Source organism: Bactrocera dorsalis, chromosome 5 (assembly GCF_023373825.1).
Source record: "Bactrocera dorsalis isolate Fly_Bdor chromosome 5, ASM2337382v1, whole genome shotgun sequence".
NCBI classification, from domain to species: domain Eukaryota; kingdom Metazoa; phylum Arthropoda; class Insecta; order Diptera; family Tephritidae; genus Bactrocera; species Bactrocera dorsalis.
In genome coordinates, this window is record NC_064307.1 from 37820415 (window position 1) to 37846967 (window position 26553).

The 26553-nt window shown below is 36.2% G+C and overlaps 2 protein-coding genes across 2 annotated transcripts in view; both read right to left on the reverse strand.

Annotated features, from left to right (window-relative positions):
- The window catches only part of LOC115066618 (kelch-like protein 17), a 33862-nt gene extending 12200 nt beyond the window's left edge, over positions 1 to 21662 (reverse strand). The window contains exon 1 of the mRNA XM_049459462.1: positions 21620 to 21662. The gene's annotated coding sequence lies outside the window, so the exon portion shown is untranslated. The remainder of the gene's footprint in view (positions 1 to 21619) is intronic.
- LOC105227157 (kelch-like protein 1) lies at positions 18646 to 21584 on the reverse strand. Its single transcript, XM_049459491.1, has 7 exons — positions 21266 to 21584; positions 20842 to 21199; positions 20427 to 20765; positions 20021 to 20322; positions 19462 to 19666; positions 19012 to 19107; positions 18646 to 18949 (listed from the first exon to the last, which is right to left on the reverse strand). Exons 1-7 carry the CDS (start codon positions 21415 to 21417, stop codon positions 18737 to 18739), a joined length of 1665 nt encoding a protein of 554 aa, XP_049315448.1. The 5' UTR covers positions 21418 to 21584; the 3' UTR covers positions 18646 to 18736.
- Positions 21663 to 26553: the final 4891 nt, after the last annotated feature.

The following is a 26553-nucleotide window of genomic DNA, read 5'->3' on the forward strand; positions in this document are numbered from 1 at the left end:
GTTAAGAAACTAGCAATGGACACGGAGTGCTTCACAAACAACTTGCTCTTCAGAGAAATATGCCAGTGAGCAGATCATTTTTTATGAGAGAAATTAATGACGGGAAAATATGGAGTTTCTACGACGAGAAGTCTCTAAATCGATTGGTTACATTTACAAATTTTCAAAACCCAACGGCTCTGTAAGTATTTACTTTGTCCTCAAATTCTACATGAAATTAGAGGACTAATATTATAATTTTCTTTTTAGTGTACCCGCGCATCGTTTGATACTCGCAGCAGCGAGTCCTTACTTCGAGAACCTTTTCAAAGGCAATCAAGGCACTAATCCAGTCATCGAGATAAATGATATCGATAGCGATATTTTTGAGAATCTTAATAACCTTTTGTTACACCGGACAGGCTCTCATTACCGTTAACAATGTCGCTGCCATGCTAAATGCGGCAATCGTTTTGCAATTAGACGATGCCAAAAACCATATTGTGAACTACCTTCATGACACATATCGATGAAATCACTTTACAGGGTGCTTATAGGCTGGAGCGTGAATCGCAATGTGAAGTTCTTAGGCAGAAAATCTTCGAATACGAAAACACAGAACTTCATGGAGGTGAGTCTAAATATACACGGAATGTCTCACAATAACGGTACCTGTGTAATTTAAATTTTGTTTCCTAATAATACTAGATCAGCCGAAGCGATGAGTTTTTGAATTTTGATGTAGAAAAATTGCAACGTATTCTGGTATCTGACAACTTGAAATATAACCCGTGAGGAAGATGCCTACGATGCCATACAAACGCTGGTACAATTACGATGTTCCTGCGCGCCAAGAGCAACTGCCACTTTTAATAGCTTGTCTCCGTCTTACCCAATTCAATATGGACTTTCTGATGACACACATACAGCCGTTACCTGGATGTGAGGTACTGACCCTCAGAGCGGTATCGTGGATCAGGGAACCTACAATACGGCCAATGATAAATATGACATTTACAGAACCACGTGGTGTCAGTGCTGCAAATTGTGATGATAAAACAATCCTAGCGCTTTGTTCTCAGGTAAACGCACCGTGTGGCTTTTATTCCAAAATGAAAATATTAAATTAGTGTGCTTACAATATTTTTGGAATAGGTGAATCCCGAACTGCTGCAATATAACTAAACTGAGGATAAATGGCAGGAATATGGGAGTATAAAAATCGATTACGAACTATATAGAACTATATAGAACTATTTTAAAGGATGATAATTTATTATTTGTTGGCGGTAATAAAGGTGGTGTCACATGTAACGTCGTTCGTAGTTGGAATATACGAAATAAAACATGGCAAAATTTGCCCGCTATGAACCAAGCAAGAATGGCACACTGCCTTGTCGAATTAAATGGTGAAATCTACGCCATTGGTGATTATCATGGTAATAATGCTTTGTCGTCGGTGGAAAGGTGAATATATATAAATCTGTAACGAATTACCTAACGATGGCAAACTGTGAGCATTAACAAATAAAGGTTGACTTTAAGCTTAACGGTAAAAGAACATTAGACTAGATGTGTTAGGATAGTATGGATAATGAGCAAAATAAGGTACTTCGGCATGAAAGAAAGAAGGAATTAATTCAGTGAAATGTTAGGGTCTGATTGAATCCTGTCTTTAGAAAACTCTAACACTTTGAGATTGTCAACGACTTCTTTAGAATAAATCTAAATTTTTTTTAATAGACAATGCAACGTGACAAAATGCCACTTTGACGCTTCAGTTTATAGATATGCATTCTTTTTTCATTGCTTTTGTTTGTTTCCAGATATACGACTTCCGATGGTTGGGTGTTTGTGACCAGCTTAAATGTTGAAACGATCTTACGCAGGTGCAGTGACATTAAATGGTAAAATTTACGCAATGGGCGGTTATAATGGCAATGGGGGTTTAAAATCCGTCGAATGCTACAATCCGGATTCGAATACTTGGACTTTTTGCGCGGATTATGACAAATAGTCACTTTTTACCTAGTGTAAGTTAGATTAAAATATAATTATTAAAATTAGTAGAACATTCATCAAGTCATGATTTGGCAGAATGAGGAAGAGTCGAAGAGCGGCATATCCGCTTCAATAAAAATTACCGAAATTGTCTAATAGAAAATAGTTACTGATTTAATTCGCCCTCTTAACTCCATTAATATTAAATAAAACGTACATTGCTACTTTTTATATTACAGGTAGCTGCACATAATGGTCATATTTATGTTTTAAGCCGGCGGGGTGCTGAACGGTACGATCCTCAGCAAGACACGTGGTCACAGGTACATATATTGAGTTGATTTTCGCTAATCGCTTAATGTCAAACTGAATATTCTTGAAAACTTTTCGCAGATTTGCTCTTTGGAGGTTGGTCTTGGTTGGATGACTTGCCTATCGCTAGACAATAAACTATGGGCTATTGGTGGCAAGTCTAAATCTGTTGGCAAGTCATGTGTATCAGTCTTTGATGAAGAAAATTCCTGCTGGGTAGAAAGGTGCTCATTACCCGAAAGTATAGTGCGTAATTGTTTTGTTGTGCCTGCGTCCTTACTGTCGTCGATGTGAATAAGTAGTGAAATTATTGTTCCGTTTTTCGATTTTACAAATTCTTTTATTGTTATCTAATAAATATAATATAAAACTTCACTATTGTTATACAAAAATAATTATTTTGGAAGCAGGGGATGGTGCTAAAAGCGCTTGAACTGAAAGTTGGGAATCCGCTATATGAGACACATTCTAAAATCGGTTGAAACCGCCAGTACGACGACTACTAGTATAAAAAAATCTGTATTTGCATAAATATATATATTTGTATTCGATCTATAAGAGCATGTTATATCTTTGAATTTACGAAAAATATGAAAGAGAGCAAGAGAGCTCTCTTAAGAGCGGTGCGGTGGACACAAAAATTAAGAGTGCTCTGTTGTTGTATGTATCACCTAAAACCAAGCGAGATAGATAAAGAGTTATATATAAAAATGATGAGGATGACGAAGTTGAATGTTTGTCTGTCCGTCAGTGCAAAACTGTAACTTGAATAAAAATTTAGATATCTTGATGAAACTTTGTATGTTGTTTTTTAAGGGGCACACCTAGTGTGACAGCGTAAAAAAGGCATTTTTTGGGATCGAAAAAAAGTCAATCAATCGGACAAGGAGGCAAACCAAATGGGTCTGGCAGTGAACAAGGGCAACACGAAATATCTCCTGTCATCGTCGCACTTGCGACTTGGCACTCACGTTGACACTCATAACTTTGAAGTTGTAGATAATTTCCTCTATCTTTGAACCAGGATTAACACCAACAACAATATCAGCCTTGAAATCCAACGCAAAATAACCCTTGCCAACAGGTGCTACTTCGGACTGAGTAGGCAATATAGAAGCAAAGTCCTCTCTCGACAAACAAAAACCAAAGTCTATAAGTCACTCATAATTCCCGTTCTGCTACATGGTGCATAGGCTTAGACGATGTCAACAACTGATGAGTCGACGTTGCGAGTTTTCGAGAGAAAAGTTCTGCGAAAGATTTATGGTCCTTTGCGCGTTGGCCACAGCGAATATCGCATTCGATGGAACGATGAGCTGTATGAGATATACGACGACATTGACATAGTTCAGCGAATTAAAAGACAGCGGCTACGCTGGCTAGGTCATGTTGTCTGAATGGATGAAAACACTTCAGCTCTGAAAAGTATTCGACGGCAGTACCCGCCGTGGGAAGCAGAGGAAGAGGAAAACTTCCAATCCGTTAGAAAGACCAAGTGGAGAAGGACTGGCTGCACTTGGAATCTCTAATTGGCGCCACGTAGCGAAAAGAAGAAAGCACACAAAAAAATTTTTAAAAGACAATATTGAATATTTTTGAAATGACAAGCGATCTCCGGCGGCGCCAAAAGAAAAGGTCCTCCACTGCTGCCATGATTGCAGCCTTCTCTGTTGATAAAAAAAAAATTCTCGTTAAGCTAAAAAATTTCGTATGTACGATAACTCTCGGATAATAAAAAAATCAAAAATTGACAAAATGGCGGCATGTTGATAAAAAGTTAAAATTTCACCCAAAATTATGGTCGTTTTTGGTCTGCCAGAATTCGAGTTTTGGATTAGATCAAAAAACTGGAGCGTCATCGTATGGAGAAACTGTATAGAGAAGATGGAAAAAAATTGATATCGATGGGATCATTTGTCTCCGAGTAATCACTCCAGCAAATTCGAAAAATGCTGTTTCGAGAAAAACGCGTTAAAAAATGTCACGTATCCAATGCAACTATCTAACTGCCGAGTGGTAAACAGTCGTTAATACTCTTCTGTACCAACTTAGACGCTGCTTTGTTTTAATAAATGATCAGAAAATTAAATTCGCATTAATTAAAATTGGAGTAAATTAGCTGAACATAAGGCAGTAATGATTACTTATATCAGTAGAGTTGTAATGTTGAAAGAAAAATGATTATTTGATAAAAAACATTTTGAATGAAGCACACTCAATGCTTATGCTCAATTTCCCATATACTCGAATAAAATTTTCACACGGAAGATGACCTGAAGGTATAATTTTTAGCCGACTTTGGACCTTACAAAATGCAACAGTATAAAATGTTCGGTCACATCCAAGCTCAACTTTTCCTTACTTGTATAATATATTTCTCCTTTTCATATTATCTAATTTGTAAATGCCGTCAAGCGAAGTCAGACAAATAATACTTTTATTAGGTTACGTATACGACGCGTCACCCACAAGAACGAGACTTAAGAGACGCAGCTAATTCAATGGTAATTATACAGGATAATAGCTGTTAATAAAGCTCATTAATTTTACTGCATTCCACCTATTAAAACTTTATTTTCACTCGCTTATATCAAAAATGACTGTTAAAATTTAATCCATCTTATCAATATTTAAGTTCATAGTAGATGTATAGAATAAATAGTTGACTGTTGCATTCTGTAAGTAAGGCTAGTATGCGTACGTTATTAGAAAGGTTGTTGTCCCACTATCCCTTCCCATATGGCGCACTGCAGATTACTGGAAACACTTTAAAGTTATTAATAATATTGAATAAATATTATTTAATCCAATAAAATATTCCTCTGTCTTACTGTCATAAAAAAAAATATAAATGTAATGCAGTAAATATTATTTACTTCATTCATCACATATAGTATATAAAGAAGGAAACAAAATGGAAACGCGCAACAAGTAACAATAAACGAGCAAATAATAAATAATTAATTAATTCGAGAGTAAACAAACACTTTATATTCATCAAAGGCGGGGAAATAACTACTTTCTGGTTTTTGACAAATGTTTAATTAAAATTAAAACAAAATGTCACGAAATAATTTTTATATTAATTATTCGATTCTTATTAACTTATATTACAATACTTATCCTTACTAATTTTCACCACTACATTTGCTTCATATTCGAGATTTGGTTGGTACTAAAATAAACCTAGTTAAACTCAAATCGGATATATGTAAGTGATACAAACTAAAACCATTTAACATATTGGGTATATGAGAAAAAATTCACCGCTCAAATGAAAATCATTATATAGGGATAAGGGGCTTAGATCAGGATTCATCCATATTTAGCGCTAAGCCACATTTTGCTAATAAAAACATTGAAATAACACATACTTTAACAAAAATGAAAGTCTTAAAGTCAGCTAGAATATTAAAATACATTATACAAGGTGGATTTGTTCACAGTCAAACTGTGAAGACACAGGTTTTACATTGAATTATAAGATTTCCTATATTATAAGTTCATATAACCTTGCTAAGATATCTCACAAATTGACCGATATATACGGTATTAAGTCAACCGGAAATTTTAAAGCTTTTTATGGTCAAATGGGCTAGGAGAAGTATTGACGCGATTTTATCAATTTTTTAAATTTATCTCTGACGTATTCAGTCAATGATTTCTTATTCTACAACCCTATTGTTGCCATCTGATAACTGACAACTTACCGTAAAGTTTTATATTTATGATGTTATATATTCAAAGTCTCGGCAAACAAGTTGTGGCTTTAATCTGTGAAATAGCGTTTATAAATTTTGACGCTTATTGGACAGTAATTAATCAAATAAGCTTGGGATGACAAAGTTGTAGGTGCTAATGAAGTTATTAAAAGGGCGATCAAGATATCAATGAGCCAATTATTATACTCTTGTAACCAGTTGTTACAGAGTACTATAGTTTTGTTCATCTAACCGTTGTATGTGTCACCTAAAACTAAACGAGGCAGATATAGGGCTATATATATATATATGTAAATGATCAGGATGACGACACGGTTGAAGTCCGGGTGACTGTCTGTCTGTCCGTCAGTCCGTCCGTCCATGCAAGCTGTAAATTGAGGTTACATACATATATATACCATATATCAACCAGATCAATGTAAAACAGCTACCTTAAAGAAACTTCGGGCGCATGTTGTTTGGCAAAAAAGGAAGGCGGAGTTCGTAGATGGCCATAATTAAACCAACTCAATATGTGGAACTGTAATATCACATTAGAAAGAAGCATCCATGGGCTAACAATTTTGAAAAAGGATGTATGGGCTTGCGTTTTTTGCGTTTTATTTCGTTTAATGTACATAGCCTATAAATCAACTTAACCTTCAATAACAAAAATCACTGTTGAGGTTAGTACTTTAAACCAAAAACTACAATTCTATGCTTTTTGCTGAAACGTCAACCTAGGAACTTTTCAGGCAATGTGTTATAGTATTTAGTCCATATAATACAAGGAATATGTAACTGTCATCCTCTGTACTGGCAATGCTAAATGTCGCTGTTCGACAATGTGGAATGTTCGGTGGTAATTGCTGTTTGAAATTCCATAAGCATGCTTTATCGCATGACAGCCACTTCAAATTGGCTACAAAGGAGACTTGTTGTGCTTCATGACCAGAGTAGTGCAATTACACGTATGCAGTGCTTTCGGGAGTCTTCATATCACTCGTTACTGGACCAAACTACGAACATGTCAACAAAGCGACGGAGGTAATGATGAGTAAAATTCTTGCATTAATATTGATTTCCTGTTGTAAATTTCAAGAAGTTTTAGTTGGTTGGACGGAATTCTCTGCGAAGTTGATTATAAATTGACACAAGCTCTATGTCCGGTTTTGCCCGAGCGATAATGAAATATCTCGTTAGACACACCTTCACTGAATCTTGCGAAGTATTTGGTAATGATATTAAATGCATTAATAATTAATATTGTTTGCGGAGGCGGACATTCACATAATAATATAATATCTGAAAATAGAGATAATGCAAAGATTTTATTGGGTTAAGGCCCATAAGCCCAAGAGTGAATCACGTGTAACCAACGGAGCTTCTACTTGTTCCCATTCCGCAGTTAGACTGAGACTGAAGTGCCTGTCCTAGCAAAGTGATCAACCTTACAGTTTTCTACAACACCGCTGTGAGCAGGCATCCAAACCGACCAAATCATAAAATAACTCGATGCTAAGGGCATGGAGTCTAGTCATCCCTTCACTAGTCTTGTGTACACACTCAGTGAACTCAAGGTTAATATCGCTGCCCTACTAACGAGATGGATAATCATCACTCTGAACGAGACTGCATTCCAGAGCAATAGATTTAGAGGAAGCTTAAACCTGAAGCTGATGGAAAATTCCTGACAGTCCTAATAATCCTAATCCTAATTCTTGACGAATAATCACCACAACATTCAATTCTTTACAGCAATTGCAATTTCTTAGAGGTATCTTAGTAAAGAAGTTAAATGAATTAATTACATATATCAGAATTATACTGTTTCTATAAAGAATGAACATTAAACTTTTCTCATCTGAAAACGGTCTCTGAAATCCAAGAATTACTTCGTTGAACGTCATGTTTTTCGAAATATTGAAAAACAAACCCTGCCCGCGATGACAAAATCACTTATCCAACTTGATTGCTGAGTCTAAGAACAGATGCTATTAGACTTTGAAACTTCTGGTTAATCGGAGAAGTCAACATATCTTGATTGCAATAAAGAAGATGTGATTCTGGGACCATCAGATAACGCGCATATTCAAATCGTTGAAACATGACTATGCATCATAAGCATAGTATAAATTCATTAGACCTTACCTAAAAAATCGATTTATGCACCACCGAGATGAACAATTCTTGCAAACGTTGCAATATATCGCGGTTAATGTGAAATGTTTTGGACGCTTTCATTTCGGTAATTACCACCTATTTATTTGTAAATAAATGCAAAGCAAGCTATAAATTAAATGTGTAATATTACCTTAACCCACAACATAAACACTGACTTCACACAGCAGCAGGTGCGAAAAATACGTCTCTTCGAAATGAAATTATCCAGATAAAATTATCGGAATAGAGTCATAAATCATCTGCGCATCACACTAATGTTTGTATTAAAAGATTTACCTTGTAGAATCGCACATGTTACACATTACGTAAACATGTGAACATTACTACTAGTCTACACTTCTATATTGTTTGTGTTTATACTGTGTTGGTTAGTTTCCTATGCAAACCTGGGACCTGCACTTCATATTCACATCTGCCTGATGATATAGCATTTATACATATTATGTAAGCTACTATGTACTCATAGCGTTACTCATGGACAAAGACGTCCCTAATATATGTAAATGAGAGTAGGGTAATAAGTATGTAAACATATACATATAAAAGAATCTACATCGTAACGTATTAAACATTTATACATAAGACTAAATTTAACCAAATCGAAATTTCTTTAAGATGTCGTCGTAAATATTAAATAAACAATGATCGCAACGATCGCGGTGGAGATATATAAAAACTCAAAAAAAAAATAATCATTTTGTTATAATTTTGTAATATATAATTAATTTTTTTATTATTTTGTTATATACATACACCTGAAGTACGAAAAAAATTTCGGCTAAGGTTAGACGTGTTCTTATGAGCTAAGCGATTTTTGTATGTTCACGGATAGCTCGAACACTTTTGAAGTTTGGGACCCAACGGAGTGTCGACCCAATTTTATGCATTTTTGATATAAGGATACACTATTATCACGAAAAGACTCTCTTTGCATTGCAATAATATATCTCACGGAATGACCAATATTTTCAGAGCAGAGACAGACTAGGCACTGGGGTTCCTATGTTAGGTAGAGTGGGTCTGGTTTTGACAATTTTTAAATTTATTTTTTCAATAAAATTTATAATTCGACTTGAAGGTTAGAATTATAAAGACTACTGTATACAAGAACTTTCAAAGCAGTAATTCTGTGTCTATTTGCATATAAAATTAAATTTTTTAGCAATGTTGGAGCTTACACTTTTTTGGAGTAATACATTGTGTTTTTATACTCAAATTATAAAAGAAAATGTTTGACAAGATTTCAGAGTAAGCTTTAAGCATATACATACTCAACGTATTTTTCCAAGAAATGTATTAAATGAGTAGAGAGCCATATATGGCTTAATTTTTTCCTAAACTTCAAGCTTAAAATTGTTTTTCCAAATATTCCTGTTTCTGCAATGAAGGATTCTCGTAATCCGACATATTTTGTTGTAAAATGTTTTTCTTCTTAGAAAAATGCACCTACAAGAATGTCATGCAGAAGAGAGTTTACGGAGAAAGATTACAGACATACAAATTTTCGCTAGTTGGCGCTGAAAGCGCGTGGTTCTAGTTTTATTCGTCGCATCGGGTCATGCTATACCTTTTTGGTAAGCTCAAAATACGTGTTTGATTGATTGTCGTTTCTTTTAAGTCGTTCGTGAGTTATAGCGTCGCAAACATGGAGCAAAATAAAGAGAAAATACGGCATATTTTACAATGCATCTCAAGCCGTCAATAAAATGTGTGCAGTTTATGGACCCGATACAGTTTCCATTTCCACCGCACAATGATGGTTTCAACGTTTTCGTTCTGGTGTAGAGGTGGTTGAAGATGCGCCACGCTCCGGAAGGCCTGTGGTCGAAAATTGCGATAAAATCGCTGAATTGGTCGAAAGAGACCGGCATAGTAGCAGCCGCATGAGTCATCAAAAATTCATTCCAATTTCAATAAAAAAAAAAAAATCAATAAAAATACCGCAAGACTTTTTTGACAACCCAATAATACCACTCCCGCTAGAAATGATCGAAAGAAACCCCAGTAAACTTTTTGAACAAATAGTTCTAAGCAGATGTAGATCAGAGATCTGCAACGGATACACAATTTCCGTGCACACTCGAACACTTACCCGAAACCGGCTTGTATTGCTTTCTTTGAACGAGCAGAAGGATTGCTTGTTAGCGACTGTGCGCAGACGAACGTGTTGATCACAACACTCGAGTGTCGTTCATACGTGTTTGTTTGGGTTCGGGTGTTTTGCGGATCAATATGTTCGAGTGTCCGAGTTTAGGCTCGAGTGTGCAAAGCATTTTTTGTTTATGTGTAATCGTCAGTACAGTTGATTAATTTGCTATGTGAATGTTAAGAATTTTATATGATACGTATTACATGATATTTATTGAAAATAATGGCCGAAAAAAGAAGATTTTATTGGTTGCAAAATTGCGAATGGCAGTTACAGCTTGTCTGGTCTTATGTTATGGTTATGCAAATATATTTTTAATTTTAAAATGCGTCATTCCTTTGATACATGCATACATATAGTTTAAATGCTGTATTGACTGTTAAAGTGTATACAACATTAATAATTTCTCATATTTTTGCTCAGAAAAATTTGATACATTTCTTCTACACCCGTGTTCTGTCCGAGTATCCGTGGCAATAGTTGAACACATTTCGGGTTAGCTGCGGGTGTCGAGTGTGGACACTCGCTTGTGATCGTTTTGAAGAGAGTATGATCAAACAGACTCGAACACTCAGAAAGCAGCTGCCGGGTGTGCCACTCGATCGAACCCATTGCTGCCGAGTGTGGTGCTCGCTCGTGCTCGATTTTTAATGAGGGTGATCGAACAGGTTCGAACATACCCAATGCAGCTCTCTGATGCAAATACACATCTAACAGAATGAAATATTATATAATGAAGTAGATATAGCCAAAATATGACAAGAGAAGAATTAAGGATTTATTATTTATGTTCAGGAGAATTGTATACAGTATTGCTACCATAACGGGCTACTGGCTATGTGAAAATTAATGGGAATGCCCTATAAATATTTGCTGGAGCTAAAAGCTGGAATGGAGTAAGGTTCTGTACTCTTAGTAAAAAATATTTTTTTAATGGAATGACTCAATCGTATGCTCGAAAATCCTGTTACTGAGATGTCTCAATCAATTTTTTTCATCTTTAATATTGATTGGGAAAACTGTTTAGCCTATTAATGAAACCTGAGAGCAACAAGATTGTGATACGCTACATCATAAATTAAATTATCTGCCACATTTTCATAACTATAGGTAAAATTTCTTGTAGTATTATCTCTAGTCTTGTAAAGTAAGATGCGTAGGGTTTCGGTTGTTAAATAGAACTCAGCTTTGATTGCCCAGAGCTCCTTTATTTATAGCATTCCTTATCCTAATTCATGTATGCACCACATGCTGAGTGCATACACACATCTTAACACTAATTTACTGTATATACCGACAGTATGCACACATATCTTAAACCTAAGTGTTTTCAAGGCCAACCACAATTGTCTATTGTTAGTTTAAGATCATTTGCGATCTCAAGGGCAAACATAATTGTTTCTTGTCTATTGTTAGTTTAAGATCATTTGCGATCTCAAGGGCAAACAATCCATTACATTGCATACATTAAATACTAAGGTCACTAATCAATATACCCGAAATGAACATTTATTACATTGTTGATAGAAATGGGTATTTGTAAATACATATCTACGTTTAAGACTAGATTCGTATGCGCTGGCGATAATCAACATAAATTGAACTATGATATTTGTATCCTTACAAAAATATCTTCTTTCCAATTGTAGCCGTTAAGAACTGTTCAGAAATCTGCACAAGCCTTTTTCTCTCCAAATCATGACATTAGAAGAGGCAATATTTCCACCATAAACCGATGACCCGCTAAGAATTTGAGATATTTCCAGCAATTCATTTTCTTTATCTGAATTGGTCAATTTGATATAAAGAAATTCGAAGGTGTCCCTTCCAAGTGTTAAGTGTGCATTTAAACCACTCAGGTAATATTGATAATTGAACTTATTAAAAAAGGAATATGTAGTACCAAAGGATAATATTTTCGAACTAAAGGTTAACTTTAAACAATATATCTTAGTTAATATGTTCGAATATCTTAACAAAATTTGCTTAATATATAATATGGGATATGTCATAATTTAGTGCCTAATATGAGCGAAGTCAATCTATGAATTTCTCCAGCTCCAATTTTCATAAAATTGTGCGCAAACATGTTCCCTAATATAAAGGTCAACCTTACGTTTTTAAAGAAAAAACACAGAAACTTCAAATTCAATAGGAATTTTATTATCATTTATTTTTTTGAAGATTATCTCTATGAAATGATGCCCACGGTTAAGTATTAGATGGTCCACCCGATAAGTTCAATTTTTGATAACAAGTTCCAGCATTTCGACTGGTAACTGGCGAAGGATAGACGTGATGTTTTACTTCAAGGCGGTAGAAGCGGTATTGCCTTTAGACTTTAAAAATCCTACATTTAAAGTCTAACGGTGTGATATCACATGATCTTGGTGCCCAATCAACCGGCCCAAAACAACAAATTTTCTGCTCACCGAAGTGTTCACTCAATAAATCCATTGATTTATCCGATGTGTGGAAAGTGGTGCCGTCTTGTTGAAACCAAATGTCGCGGTGATCACTGGTTTCAATTTCAGACACCAAATAGTCGGTTGTCATGGAGCAAATGCGGCAATTTTGCTTGTTTGCATACCCATTGAGACAGAAATGGGTCTCAGCGAATGGCTCGAAAACGTCGAGCGGCTTCAGGCGGCTATATATAGAATATATATCCAGATACTCTATAGAGCGTCTATTTTCTTTAAGAGTGTATCTTTGTGCTGCCATATACTTTATATAATAATCCAAAATTTGCGATTAACTTATGCGCCATATTCTCTCCTATGTATATACCCCCCCCGAAATTAATGCGGTTATTTTTTTTTTTATAATATAAATATGCTTAATGGTATTTTTTAGAAGCATAGAAATCATGTAAAAAGTTAGTTCAATTATTATTTGTATCTATGTATGTATATGCATTACTACTGAACTAACGACAATCTTTATAGATAGGTGCGCATATATTTTGTGGCACGCTTGCTTTATCGTTTTTGTTTTTATGAAATTTTAATGTACGGTACTTTTTTTGCTTGTTTTTTGTTACTAGACAAATTGAACGCTCTAATGGGGTCGCATATTTTGTTTTGTTTCATCTTCGCTTGCATCTTTGGTAAGTCGTAGTTCAGACACGGCAACTTTGTTGCTAATTTTCGGCAATTCCTCTTTTGGAATTGCCCATCGCGTTCACACACAGCAACTCCATCCCATGTATTTGTTTTTGTAGGCTGTGAAGCAAGAGTACTAAAATACTAAGAAGAATGAGAACACAAAGCGAATTGCTCGATCACGAGCAACCCGGTGCCCTCCTCCTTTCCTCGTCGCTCTCTCTCCCACAAACTACGAATTGCCGCAACAAAAGTTGCCGTGTTTCAAAGACGACTAAGCATGCAAGTTTGTTTTGCCATTTCCTTCTTTGTAAATTTTAATAACGGTTCTAATTTCGCGCATATGATCACATATTTAATCAATTTTGTCACTTTTGAAGTGCGTTTAACAGTGGCAAGTTCGTTTTAGTTAATTTGGTTAATACGAGGGCTGTCCGATAAATAACCGACCTCAACGTGAAGCTAGCGGCACATCTGAAAAAAAAGTTTCTACTTCAAATTGTGCATACTATAATAGCTACTCGCCAAAATTTCAGAAATTTATCTTGCGCAATAATCTGTTGACAGTCGTTTTTGTGAGTCTATTTCGGTGATTTCCCCAAAATGGAAAAAATTGAATATCGAGCAGTAATTAAATTTTTATTTTTGAAAAGCAATACGCCTTCACAATTCAAAGATGAGTTGGACTCTGTGTATGGTCACTCTGCACCATCGTTTACCACTGTAAAATTTTGGGCAGCTGAATTTAAACGTGGTCGCAGGAGCTTGGAAGATGATGAACGTCCTGGGCGTCCAAAAACTGTAACCACTAACGATAACATCGCTAAAGTTCATCAATTGGTACTAGACGACCGCCGGGTTAAAGTTAGGGAAATAGCTGAGATTATGAAGATGTCAAAAGAAACTGTTTGTCACATATTAAACCAAGATTTGGGCATGAGAAAGCTGTCCGCGCGTTGGGTGCCGCGTTTGCTTACGCTAGACCACAAACGTGCGCGCGTGAACATTTCCAGCGCTCTGTTGGCTCAGTTTAGAGGCAATAAGACCGAGTTTTGGCGCCGATTGATAACTGTAGACGAAACTTGGGTTCATCATTATACGACCGAAACAAAAATCCAATCTAAACAGTGGATTGAAAAGGGGGAACCAGCCCCAAAAAAACCTAAAGCTGTGTATTCGGCTGGGAAAGTGATGGCGAGTGTTTTTTGGGACAGCCATGGAATTATTTTTATCGACTATCTTGAAAAAGGAAAAACTATAACAAGAGCATACTATGCATCATTATTGGACAAGCTAAAGGAAGAAATTTCGAAAAATCGGCCACATTTGCAAAAAAAGAAAGTCTTGTTCCACCAAGACAACGCACCATCTCACACCTCAACAGTCGCCATGGCAAAAATCCACGAATTGCGGTTCGAACTGCTTATTCACCGGATCTAACACCAAGCGACTTTTTTTTGTTTCCTCAACTTAAAACTGCGCCTGGCGGCCAGAGATTTTCGTCAAATGAGGAGGCAATCTTTCGTGAACTCGTATTTTGCAGACAAAGACGCCAAGTACTATTTGAAGGGGTTGCAGAGATGGGAGCATCGCTGGGGGAATTGTGTGGAGTTACAAGGAGACTATGTTGAAAAATAAAAAAAAATAAAAATTTGAAAAAGTCGCGTGCATCATGGTTAGGTCGGTTATTTATCGGACAGCCCTCGTAATATTGTTAAGTTTGGTTGAATAAATAAAAAGTTTTAGTTTATTTTATTGATTAGGTAAGTAAAGTGCAATGTTATGTTGTTAGAAAGAAGTTGAGTTGTATTCGTAGGCATACTAATTTTTTTTTAAATAGTTTTGTGATGTCGAAGCGTTCAAGCAACAACACACTTTTCAAATACTTGGAATAAAAACAAAAAAATGATGATAGTGCTAAGGAACCAGAACCAGATCAGTGTTCATCAGTGTCTACTGATAGCCCAACTTATTCTTGTCGCCGCCACTACCAGTTCTTCTGGAGACGAAACTACGTTTAGCCAGCTTGACAAATTGGATTTAGGATCTTACGCTAATTAAAAACAAAAAATTGATGATGAACTAAAATATGCGTTATTGAAAAAACCCTGGGTACCAGAGAAATCTTACAAATTCCCAATCACAAACGACAAAAGACGTTTGAAATTTCAGCACAAATGGTTCGATCAATTCTCCTGGCTGGTATATACATTAAAAAAGCCTGAAGGTGCTTTGTGCAAGATTTGCGTTTTATTTGCAGCTTAATGTGCTGGGAAGGGTGCACACCAAAAACTGAGCTTATTGGTTGTGGAACCATTAAACAAGTGGAAAGACGCGATCGCGGATTTTAAGCGGCATGAGCAAAGCAAGTATTATCAAGACTGCACATTATTTGCTGCTAATTTTATAAGCGTATATGAAAAAAAAACAAATAGACATAAGGAGTCAACTAGACATCGCGCGATCCGCTAATATTGCCAAAAATAGGAAAAAACTGGTTCCCATTGTTGAAACCATTAAGCTGTGTGGACGACAAGAATTATCATTAAGAGGAACTTGCGATTTCGGATGTATTAAATTCAATGAGTCTGAACCAGATATTAATGATGGTAAGTTTCGAGCTATATTACGTATGCGTCTTAAATGTGGCGATATAGATTTGAAGCAACATGATGAAACTTTGCAGTTAAATGCTACATATTATAGTCCAACTATACAAAATGAATTGATTTCTGTTTGTGGTGAAATAATTCAAAAGCGCGACGGCTATTAATAATGCTAAGAGTTTTTCCTTGGTGGCTGACGAAACAACGGATATATCACGACAGGAACAAATGTCCATCTGTACACCGAGCTCCACAACAATGTTTATATCGTACGAGAAGATTTCCTTACGTTTGTTACTGTTGAAAGCACAACAGGAGCTTCTTTAGCTCAAACAATTCTGGAAAGTTTACACAATATGCAAATTGACTGTAATTACTTAGTTGGACAAGGCTACGATGGTGCTACAATCATGAAAGGCAATGTGAATGGTGTGCAGGCAATAATCCGAGAAAAATATCCTGAAGCTTTCTATGTGCACTGCAGCTCTCATTCGCTAAATTTAGCTTTGTGTCACTCATGCCAAATTCAACCCATCAGAAATGCAATTGGCATTATAAAATCAATAGCGCTCTTTTTGAAATCCTCCGCCAAACGAACAAATTGTTTAACAGAATATATTGAACAAAATATGCCAGAAACAAAATGGAGAACATTAACTGCAATATGCGAGACCCGATGGGTTGAAAACCATGATGGGCTGCTGAGGTTTAAAGAGATTTTTAAAGCGATTGTTGGTGCATTAGAAGAATTAAGTGGTAATAGCGATTGCGATACTTCATCAAAAGCATCTTCTTTTATAAGATCAATATCAACGAGCGAGTTCGTGATAAGCTTGTGCTGCCTAAATTGTATATTTGCATATACCTTACCATTATGCAAAACTCTTCAAACAACTTCATGCGACTTAGCGGGTGCTGTACAGCACGTCGATCTCATTATAAAAAATTTTAAAAATATGCGTACAAACTCAGAAACAGAGTTCGTAGATATTTTTAAAGATGCTGAGAACTTGCTTTAGTTTCTGGGTGAAACAATAGCGTTGCCTCGAATAACTGGGCGACAGCAAAACCGCGCAAACAGAGTAGAAAAAGATCCAAAAAAATACTACCGAATAACCATTTTACTTCCACTTTTAGATGATTTCATTAACCAATTAAAACTAAGATTTGAAAAGCATAATGTAACAGTGACACAACTTTACAAATTGCTACCAAAAGAGTGTATAAAGGCTGGCACGGTATTACACGAAAATACCTTTTCATTTTATGAAAATTTTTTAAAAGACAATTACATAAGTCTGAATTGTAGCTTTGGCAAACAAAATGACGCAACGAACCCGAAATAAACATGCCTAATTCAGCAATAGAATCGCTTGATCCTGCAATAAAGATTAATTTCCAAATGTGCATTTTCTTTTAAAAATTTTGGTAACTTTGCCAGTTACTATATGCTCTTCCGAGCGATCTTTTTCAACTATGAAGAGGTTAAAGAAACTCAACAAGCACGGAAAGATTAAATGGTTTGGCACTGATGTCGGTTCATCGCCGTGTAAATGTGCCAACAAAAGAAGTTATTGACATATTTGCTGCGAAAAAAGCTCGCCGATTAAATTTAATTTTATAAATACATATAGTACATATAATATGTGTTTTTAACAATTTACAGGTGTAAATTAACATATGTATGTACATAATAAATGAAACATTTTTAGTTTTTTTATTTTATGATTTTTTAATATATTTTTTAAGATGTATAAGTATGAATTATATGTAAATAATCACTGTAAAGCCTGAATAAAGATATTTACATATGTAATTTCAATTTGAAATGTTCGTTTTTAGTTAATCCCCCCCCCGAAATGAAATCCTGGCTACGGCCTTGATGTTGTATGCTTAGCTCTTTTCGTTTTATATACATGTATTTATGTATGCATGCATGTATATGTCTCTGGACGTCAGTCGAAAGATTCCACAATACATTACTAGTTGGCCTTATCTGTCAAAGATGAAACCTCTCAAGTTTAAGATGGCAAGTCATCGCAGAATGTATTGAATTTGTACAGCCCGTCATGTCGTATGAGCAACACAAAATGTGTAAATCACTTGTGTGAATGAACTGGCTAATTGATGTTTGAATTTAACTGCGCATAACTTTTGATGGACTTTTGTTATGACAAAATAATTTAAACCTCTTTTGCAAAGCAGAAAATTGTATAATGGTTTATAATTTTTTCGAAGTTGTAGGTCCATTTGCATTGAAGATAAATAATTGTTGGCAAGAGCTTAAGAAATTCCATACAAAAACATTGGAAAATGATTGCGGTACTTTTTTAATTAAAAATTAAGAGGTAGCTTACGTTTGTTTACAGAGGCTGTGTGAAAAAAATAAATTTGGAAAACTTTGGAACACCCTAGTGTATTCATTCATATAATTCATATACTCGTTCCATGGTTTCATAGATAAAAAATCTGTGATTTGACGTCACTCCATGTTAGATTGATCGCACACTTGAGTTTTAATTTAGAATACACAATCTGAAACATTTTATTTATTTAATTTTTTTTTTTAGCACCATTCCCTGCTTCCAAAATAATTATTTTTGTATGAAAATTGTGAAGTTTTATATTATTTTTTGTAAGATAATTTATTATAAAAGAATTTGTTAAATCGAAAAAGGGAACAATAATTTCATTATTTATTCATATTGACGACAACAAGGATTCAGGCACAACAAAACAGTTACGCACTTCACTTTCGGGTAATGACCACCTTTCTACCCAGCAGAAATTTTCTTCATCAAAGACTGATGCACATGACTTGTCAGTAGATTTAGATTTGCCACCAATGGCCCATAGTTCATTGTTTAGCGATACGCAAGTCATCCTACCAGGACCAACTTCCAAAAAGCAAATCTGTGATATGTTTTCAAGAATATTCAGTTTGGGATTGGCGAAAATCAACTCAATATATGTACCTGTGACCATGTGTCTTGCTGAGGATCGTACCGTTCAGCACCCCGCCGGCTTAAAACATAAATATGACCATTATGTGCTGCTGCCTGTGCTGCTACCTAAAATATAAAAAGTAGCAATAAACGTTTTATTTAAATTTAATGGAGTTAAGAGGGCGACTATTAAATCAGTGACTTTTTTAACTAGACAATTTTGGTCATTTTTATTGAAGCGGAGTTACTTTTGCTGGTTTGAAAATTTTAGGGAAGGTTGTAGCGGCAGTAGGTATTTCACAAATAAATTTAAATACGAAATCCGATCACGTACATCCGTTTTAGTAAAAGAAATCCAAGGAGGCGAATGTTTATATTTAAACACTTAAGTCAAGTTGGCATATACCGTTCTTCGGCATTCTACCAAATTATTGATGAACGTTCTACTAATATTAATAATTATGTTTTAATCTAACTTACACCAGGTGAATTGTGACATATTTTCATATCCGCGCAAGAGGTCCAAGTATTCGAGTCCGGATTGTAGCATTCGACGGATTTTATTAGCTTGTTGTCATTAAAACCGCCAATTATGTAAATTTTACCATTTAATATCACTGCACGGGCGCAATATCGTGTATCAATTAAGCTTTTCACCAACTTCCAACCATCGGAAGTCGTATATCTGGAAACAAACAAAAGCAATGAAAAAAGAATGCATATCTATAAACTGAAGCGTCAAAAGTGGCATTTCGCCACTTTTCATAGTCTGCTAATAAACAATTAAAATTATTCTAAATTAATCGTTGACCATGTCAAAGTGTTAGAGTTTTCTAAAGTCAGATTCAATCAGATCATAACATTTCACTGAATTCCCGCCTTCTTCCATGGCGAAGTACCTTATTTTGTTTATTATCCATACTACCCTAACACATCTAGTATAAAGTTCTTTCACCATTAAGCTTAAAGTTAACCTGAAATTGGTAAAGCTCACAATCGCCATCGTTAGGTAATTCGTTACAGATTTATATATATTCACCTTTCCACCGACGACAAAGGATTATTACCATCAAAACCACCAATCGCGTAGATTGTATCATTTAATTCGACAACGCAGTGTGAACTTCTTGCTTGGATCATACCGGGTAAATTTTGCCATGTCTTATTTCGAATATTCCAGCTGCGGACGACGTTAAGTGTGGCATCACTTTTACCACCGCCAATAAATAATAAATTCTCATCCTTTAAAATAGTTCCATAATCTTCGTAATCGATTTTTATACTCCCATATTCCTCCCACTTATCCTCAGTTTTGTTATACTGCTGCACCTTGGGGTTCATCTATTCCAAAAATATTGTAAGTACATTAATGTAATTTATCATTTTTGAATATAGGCCACAGTGTGTGTTTACCTCTGAGCAAAGCGCTAGGATTGTTTTCCCACCACAATTTGTAGCACTGACCCTCGTGGTTCTGTAAATCGCATGTTTATCATTGGCCGTGCTATGGGCTCTCTGATCCACGATAACGCCTTGAAGGCCAGTAGCTCACATCCAGGTAACGGCTGAATGTGTTTCATCAGAAAGTCCACATTGAGTTGGGGAAGCCGGAGACAACCTATTAAAAGTGGCAGTGCCTCCTGACGTGCAGGAACATCGTAATTGAACCAGCGTTTTATGGCATCATAGGCATCTTCCTCACGAGTTATATGCAAATTGTCAGATTCCAGAATACGTTGCAATTCTTCAACATCGAAATTCAAAAACTCATCGCCTCGACTGATCTAGTATTGTTAGAAAACAAAATTCAATTGCACAAGTACCGCTATTGCGAGGCATTATTTGTACATTTAGACTCACCTCCATGAAGTTCTGAATCTCGTATTCTATGATTTTTTGCCTAAGAACTTCACATTGCGTTTCGCGCTCCAGCGCATAAGCACCCTGTAAAGTGATTTCATCGATATGTATCATGAGGTAGTCCACACTACTGGTTATGGCATCGTCCAATTGCAAAATTATTGCAGCATTTAGCATGGCAGTGACATTGTTAACGGTAATGAGAGCCTGTCCGGTGTAACAAAAGGTTATTAGATGCTCAAAAATATCGCTATCGATATCATTTATCTCGATGACTGGATTAGTGCCTTGATTGCCATTGAAAAAGTTCTCGAAGTAAGGACTCGCTGCTGCGAGTATCAAACGATGCGCGGGTACTCTGAAAAAAAATTATAAATATTGATCTGTATAATTTTATGTAAGCTGAGGACAAAGTAATACTTACAGAGCCGTTGGGTTTGAAACTTTAAATGTCACATCGATTAGAGACTGCTCGTCGTAGAAGCTAAATATTTTCGTCATTAAATTCTCCATGAAACGGTTCTGCTCCCAGGAATTTCTCTGAAGAGCAAGTGTTCGGGAAGAACTCGTGGCCATTGCTAGTTACTTAACTTTCCTTCTGTAATAAGAAAATTATAATATTGATTAAAATATTTCAGATAAGTAAATGCATCTGGAAGTTTTCTTCCAAGTTGTCTGGTGTACAATAGATCTGCGTCAGATCAGTGACTAACAGCTGTCCGCACATAGTACAAACACCAGCACTGTTTAAACTCAACAAAGATTTTTCATTTCTTACCTCTGGTGGGGGGAATTCAAACAGTCTTTCGTCAAGTCAGAAATCTTTCATTCTGATTTTATTTTTAAATTTGGAAATCTTATATACTGTTTTTCAAAATATCCTGAATAAATAAATACGTATATGTGTACGTTTATATGTAAATATGTTGGCTATTGTTTGAACCTATGTTATGTGACCTTGGGTTTGTTTTAATGTGCTACATTTACAAACAGTTGCTATAATATATTCTAAGAACCCATTGGTTATCATATGCAAACATCTTATCCTTAGTAATGTTAGTGTTATTGTCTGTTGAATGCTATTGTTTTGAACGACAATGCATTTTAAGTATGTGTCTGTTTATGTATATGTGTATGTACATATGTTCAATATATGTATTTGAACATATATAGATATTTAATATTAGTGGACTGTATGAATGTATGTATTGCAGCATATTGTTTATTGCTGCTTGACATGGGGTTGTTTTCAAGTGTGCATTTTAATACATGTGTGTGTGTGTGTTTAATGTTATCTCTCCTGTAATTTTATGACTTGTGTCCCATGCACTTTTATTATTATTAGATGCACATTGCATTTAAATGTATGTGGTTGTTTATGTACATTCATACATATGTACATATGTATGCATGTTTGAAAATAGATATTTATTTTTAATTGTATTTCCGCTTTGCTAATAGGTATGCAAATTAATACATAAGTCCGTTCTCGTGGGCAACTACGGATAACTGCCTCTTTTTATACTCTCGCAACAAAGTTGCTAAGGAGAGTATTATAGTTTTGTTCACATAACGGTTGTTTGTAAGTCCTAAAACTAAAAGAGTCAGATATAGGGTTATATATACCAAAGTGATCAGGGTGACGAGTAGAGTTGAAATCCGGATGTCTGTCTGTCCGTCCGTCCGTCTGTCCGTCCGTCCGTGCAAGCTGTAACTTGAGTAAAAATTGAGATATCATGATGAAACTTGGTACACGTATTTCTTGGCTCCATAAGAAGGTTAGGTTCGAAGATGGGCAAAATCGGCCCACTGCCACGCCCACAAAATGGCGGAAACCGAAAACCTATAAAGTGTCATAACTAAGCCATAAATAAAGATATTAAAGTGAAATTTGGCACAACGGATCGCATTTTGACACAATTTTTTTGGAAAAGTGGGCGTGGCCCGCCCTCTACTAAGTTTTTTGTACATATTTCGGAAACTACTATAGCTATGTCAACCAAACTCTATAGAGTCGTTTCCTTCAGGCATTTCCATATACAGTTTAAAAATGGAAGAAATCGGATAATAACCAATCGCGCCTCCCATACAAAGGTTATGTTGAAAATCACTTAGAGTGCGTTAACCGACTAACAACAAAAGTCAGAAACACTAAATTTTACGCGAGAAATGGCAGAAGGAGCTGCACCCAGGCTTTTTTTAAAAATTGAAAATGGGCGTGGCGTCGCCCACTTATGGACCAAAAACCATATCTCAGGAACTACTAGACCGATTTCATTGAAATTCGGTATATAATATTTTCTTAAAACTTTGATGACATGTACGAAATATTGGCGAAATCGGTTCACAACCACGCCTTCTTCCCATATAACGCTATTTTGAATTCCATCTGATGCCTTCTCTGTATAATGTATATGTACATTAGGAACCAATGATGATAACAGAATAAAACTTTACACAAATACGCTATTTGAGCTGAGGTATCCCTTGTGGAAAAATTGTCGTAAGCGGACTATAACTTTTCAAGGTCCCTGATATCGAACTCGAAGAACTCAGTGCCTAACCTAACCTAACCTAATTTTTCACCAAAAATATCGGTAAATCTCTAAGAATTTAATTCTAATTAATTTTACAGCAAATAAAAAAATATGTAAATGACAGATAATGAAATCTCGATTATCACTTTATCATGCGAGAGTATAAAATGTTCGGTGACACCCGAACTTTGCCTTCCTTACTTGTCTTTATTATATTTTCTTACATTCAATATTTTGCTTAAGTTTAGATACAAATATTAATCTTACATTCTAGGAATTATATCTACAATCCACTTGAGATAGGACATATGTATGTTACAAGTGGAAAGATTCATCTTACAATCTATGAATTATATTTTGGGACTACCTAAGGCGGACAGTATTAGCAATGTACATACGAGTATAATGTTTAAATATGGTCAATATTGGTCGTAGGTGTCATGTTACATATTTATGACAGGTAAAGAATATGTTCATGTAATATGAACTGGTGGTATTAACTTGCATGTTCAATGCTATTTGAACAAGCACTGTTTCCATATTTTAATACAATTGTGAATCCTAGTAAGTTTTGGATTTGTAGATTCGAAATAAAGCCGCTTGAAAAACGCCGTAAAGAATTAAACAAAATTGCTCCTAGCTACATACATACACATATACAGAAACAGACACATACTTAAAATGCATTGTCATGCAAAACAATAGCATTCAACAGACAATAACACAAACATTACTAAGGACAAGATGATTGCAATGATAACCCATGGGTTCTTAAAATACGTTTTAGCAACTGTTTGTCCTAGCGCTTTGCTCACAGGTAAATGCACAGTGTGGCTTATATTCAAAAATTATAATCTTTATAATGTACTTACAATATTTTTGGAATAGCTGAGTCCCAAACTGCTGCTATATAACAAACCTGAGGATAAGTGACAGGAATATGCGAGTATAGAAATCGGTTACGGAGGGCACAGAACTATTTTAAAAGATGATAATTTATTATTTATTGGCGGTTATGAAAATCGTGTCATACTTAACGTCGTCCGCAGCTGGAATATACAAATTAAGACATGGAAAAATTTACCCGGCATGAGCAAAGCGAGATTTGCACACTGCGTTGTCGAATTAGATAATACAATCTACGCGATTGGTGGTTTTGATCGTGATTATCATCTGTCGTTGGTGGAAAGGTGAATATCTTAAAATCTGTTACGAATAACCTAACGATAGCGATTGTGAGCTTTAACAATTAAAGGTTGACTTTAAGCTTAACGGTGAAAGAACATTAGACTAGATGTGTAAGGGTAGTATTTTTTTTTTGTTTTTTTTTTAGGCCGTAAGGAGGGTTTAAAATGCCTTCGCACCGTATAGGGATCGTCATCCTATGTGAGTGGTGTACCCACTAAAACACTCCCCCCTTCTATCATGGATTTTTCCCTACCCCGGGACCGCTTTCGCATTACTTCAGGTCAAAGTTTTCAAGATGAACCTATTGCAGGTCAGTTTCTATCTCCCAGCGTCCAGGTATGCCTACGATTTTGTAACCAGCATCAAGCTATTGGCTCATCTTCTATTGGGACTCCGCATCCATGTCTCTTTTTTTAGTGCGTAAAACATGTTCCACGTACCCGGCAATTATTTCCCAGTTTTCCTTGCTTGCTATAATTTTTCCTGAAATATTTTCCGTACTTAGTTCTCCGAGCTTGTTTTCTACAGTTCTTCGGGCTTCTTTCCATCGGTGGCACTTGAAAAAGGGATGGTTTGCATCATCTAGCGGTTCGTCTCCATAAATACATGCTGGACTTTCTGTTTTTCCCATGTTGTACAGGTATTTTCGGAAATACCCGTGACCAGACAGCATCTGTGTTATGTAGTAGTTTACCTCGCTTCTGTGCCACGTCTCTATTTCCTTAATCAATTTGGCCGTCCATCTTCGTTTGCTCTCTTTTGTCCACCGATCTTGCCAGAGTTCAAAGGTTTGCTTCCTCGCCTGTTGTCTTGTGGCCATGTGTATTTCTATCCCGTCTTTCTTCCATAGCCAGAGTTGTCTTCTCTCCTTTGCGAGAAGGTCTATTGGGATGACGCCGCTTATCACTAGCACTGCGGGTTCGGATACAGTGCGGTACGCCGAGGCGACTCTTAGGGCTGCTGTCCTCTGCACTTTAGCTAGCACTTTCCTTCTATGTTCTACCTTTAATGTGTCGGCCCATATTTCGCTCCCGTATAATAGTACTGACTGTGTTGTGTCCATTAGCAATTTCCTTCTGCTTGCAAGTGGGCCTCCGGTGTTTGCATTGAGTCTTGATAGCGCCATTGTTATGTTGGCTGACTTTTTTGCAGCGTGCTGGATTTGAGCCCAGTACGTCAATTTGTTGTCCATTCTTATTCCTAGATACATACTTTAGGGTTTTCGTCGTTTGGATAGTTTCTGAATGGACTTGCATGTTTACCTCCAGCGGGATGTGTTTCCTAGTAAGCAGGATCAGTTCTGTTTTTTCTGCAGCTAGGCTGAGGCCGTGTGAGTCCAACCATGCCTGTGTTCGCAGCATAACTTGTGTTAGTCTGCGCCTGGCCATGTCTGTATTACGCGCGGTTATGACGGCGGCGATGTCGTCTGCATAGCCTACGAGGTAGCAATCGTCAGGCATTTCAACGTTTAGAATTCCGTCGTAGCTGGCGTTCCATAAATCTGGTCCAAGTATAGATCCCTGCGCTGCTCCAGAGGTTATTTCCTTACTTCGTAGGCCGTCACTCGTGTCGTACAGTAGTTTCCTGTCTTTAAGATAGCTTCGTATCATTTTCATCAAGTAAAGGGGCGTTTTGAAGCGGCTTTCTAGCGCGTCGATCATATTTGCCCATTTTGCGCTATTGAATGCATTCCTTATGTCAATTGTTGTGAGGAGGACTATTGGCCTTGAGAAGTTATTTTTTTCGACGAGCTTCCAACACGCTACGACGTCTTCAATGGCTCCTATGGTGGACTCGCCTTGTCTGTACCCATGTTGTCGCTCTGATAGGCCTCCAGCATCGTTTATGGCGGCTATGATGCGGGGTTATAGCAGTCTTTCTAGCAACTTTCCTGCCGTATTTAACATGCACAGAGGTCTGTATGCGGAAGGCGTTTCTGGGTCTCCTTTGCCTTTGCTTATTAGGGTCAGGTGCTGCCTCTTCCATG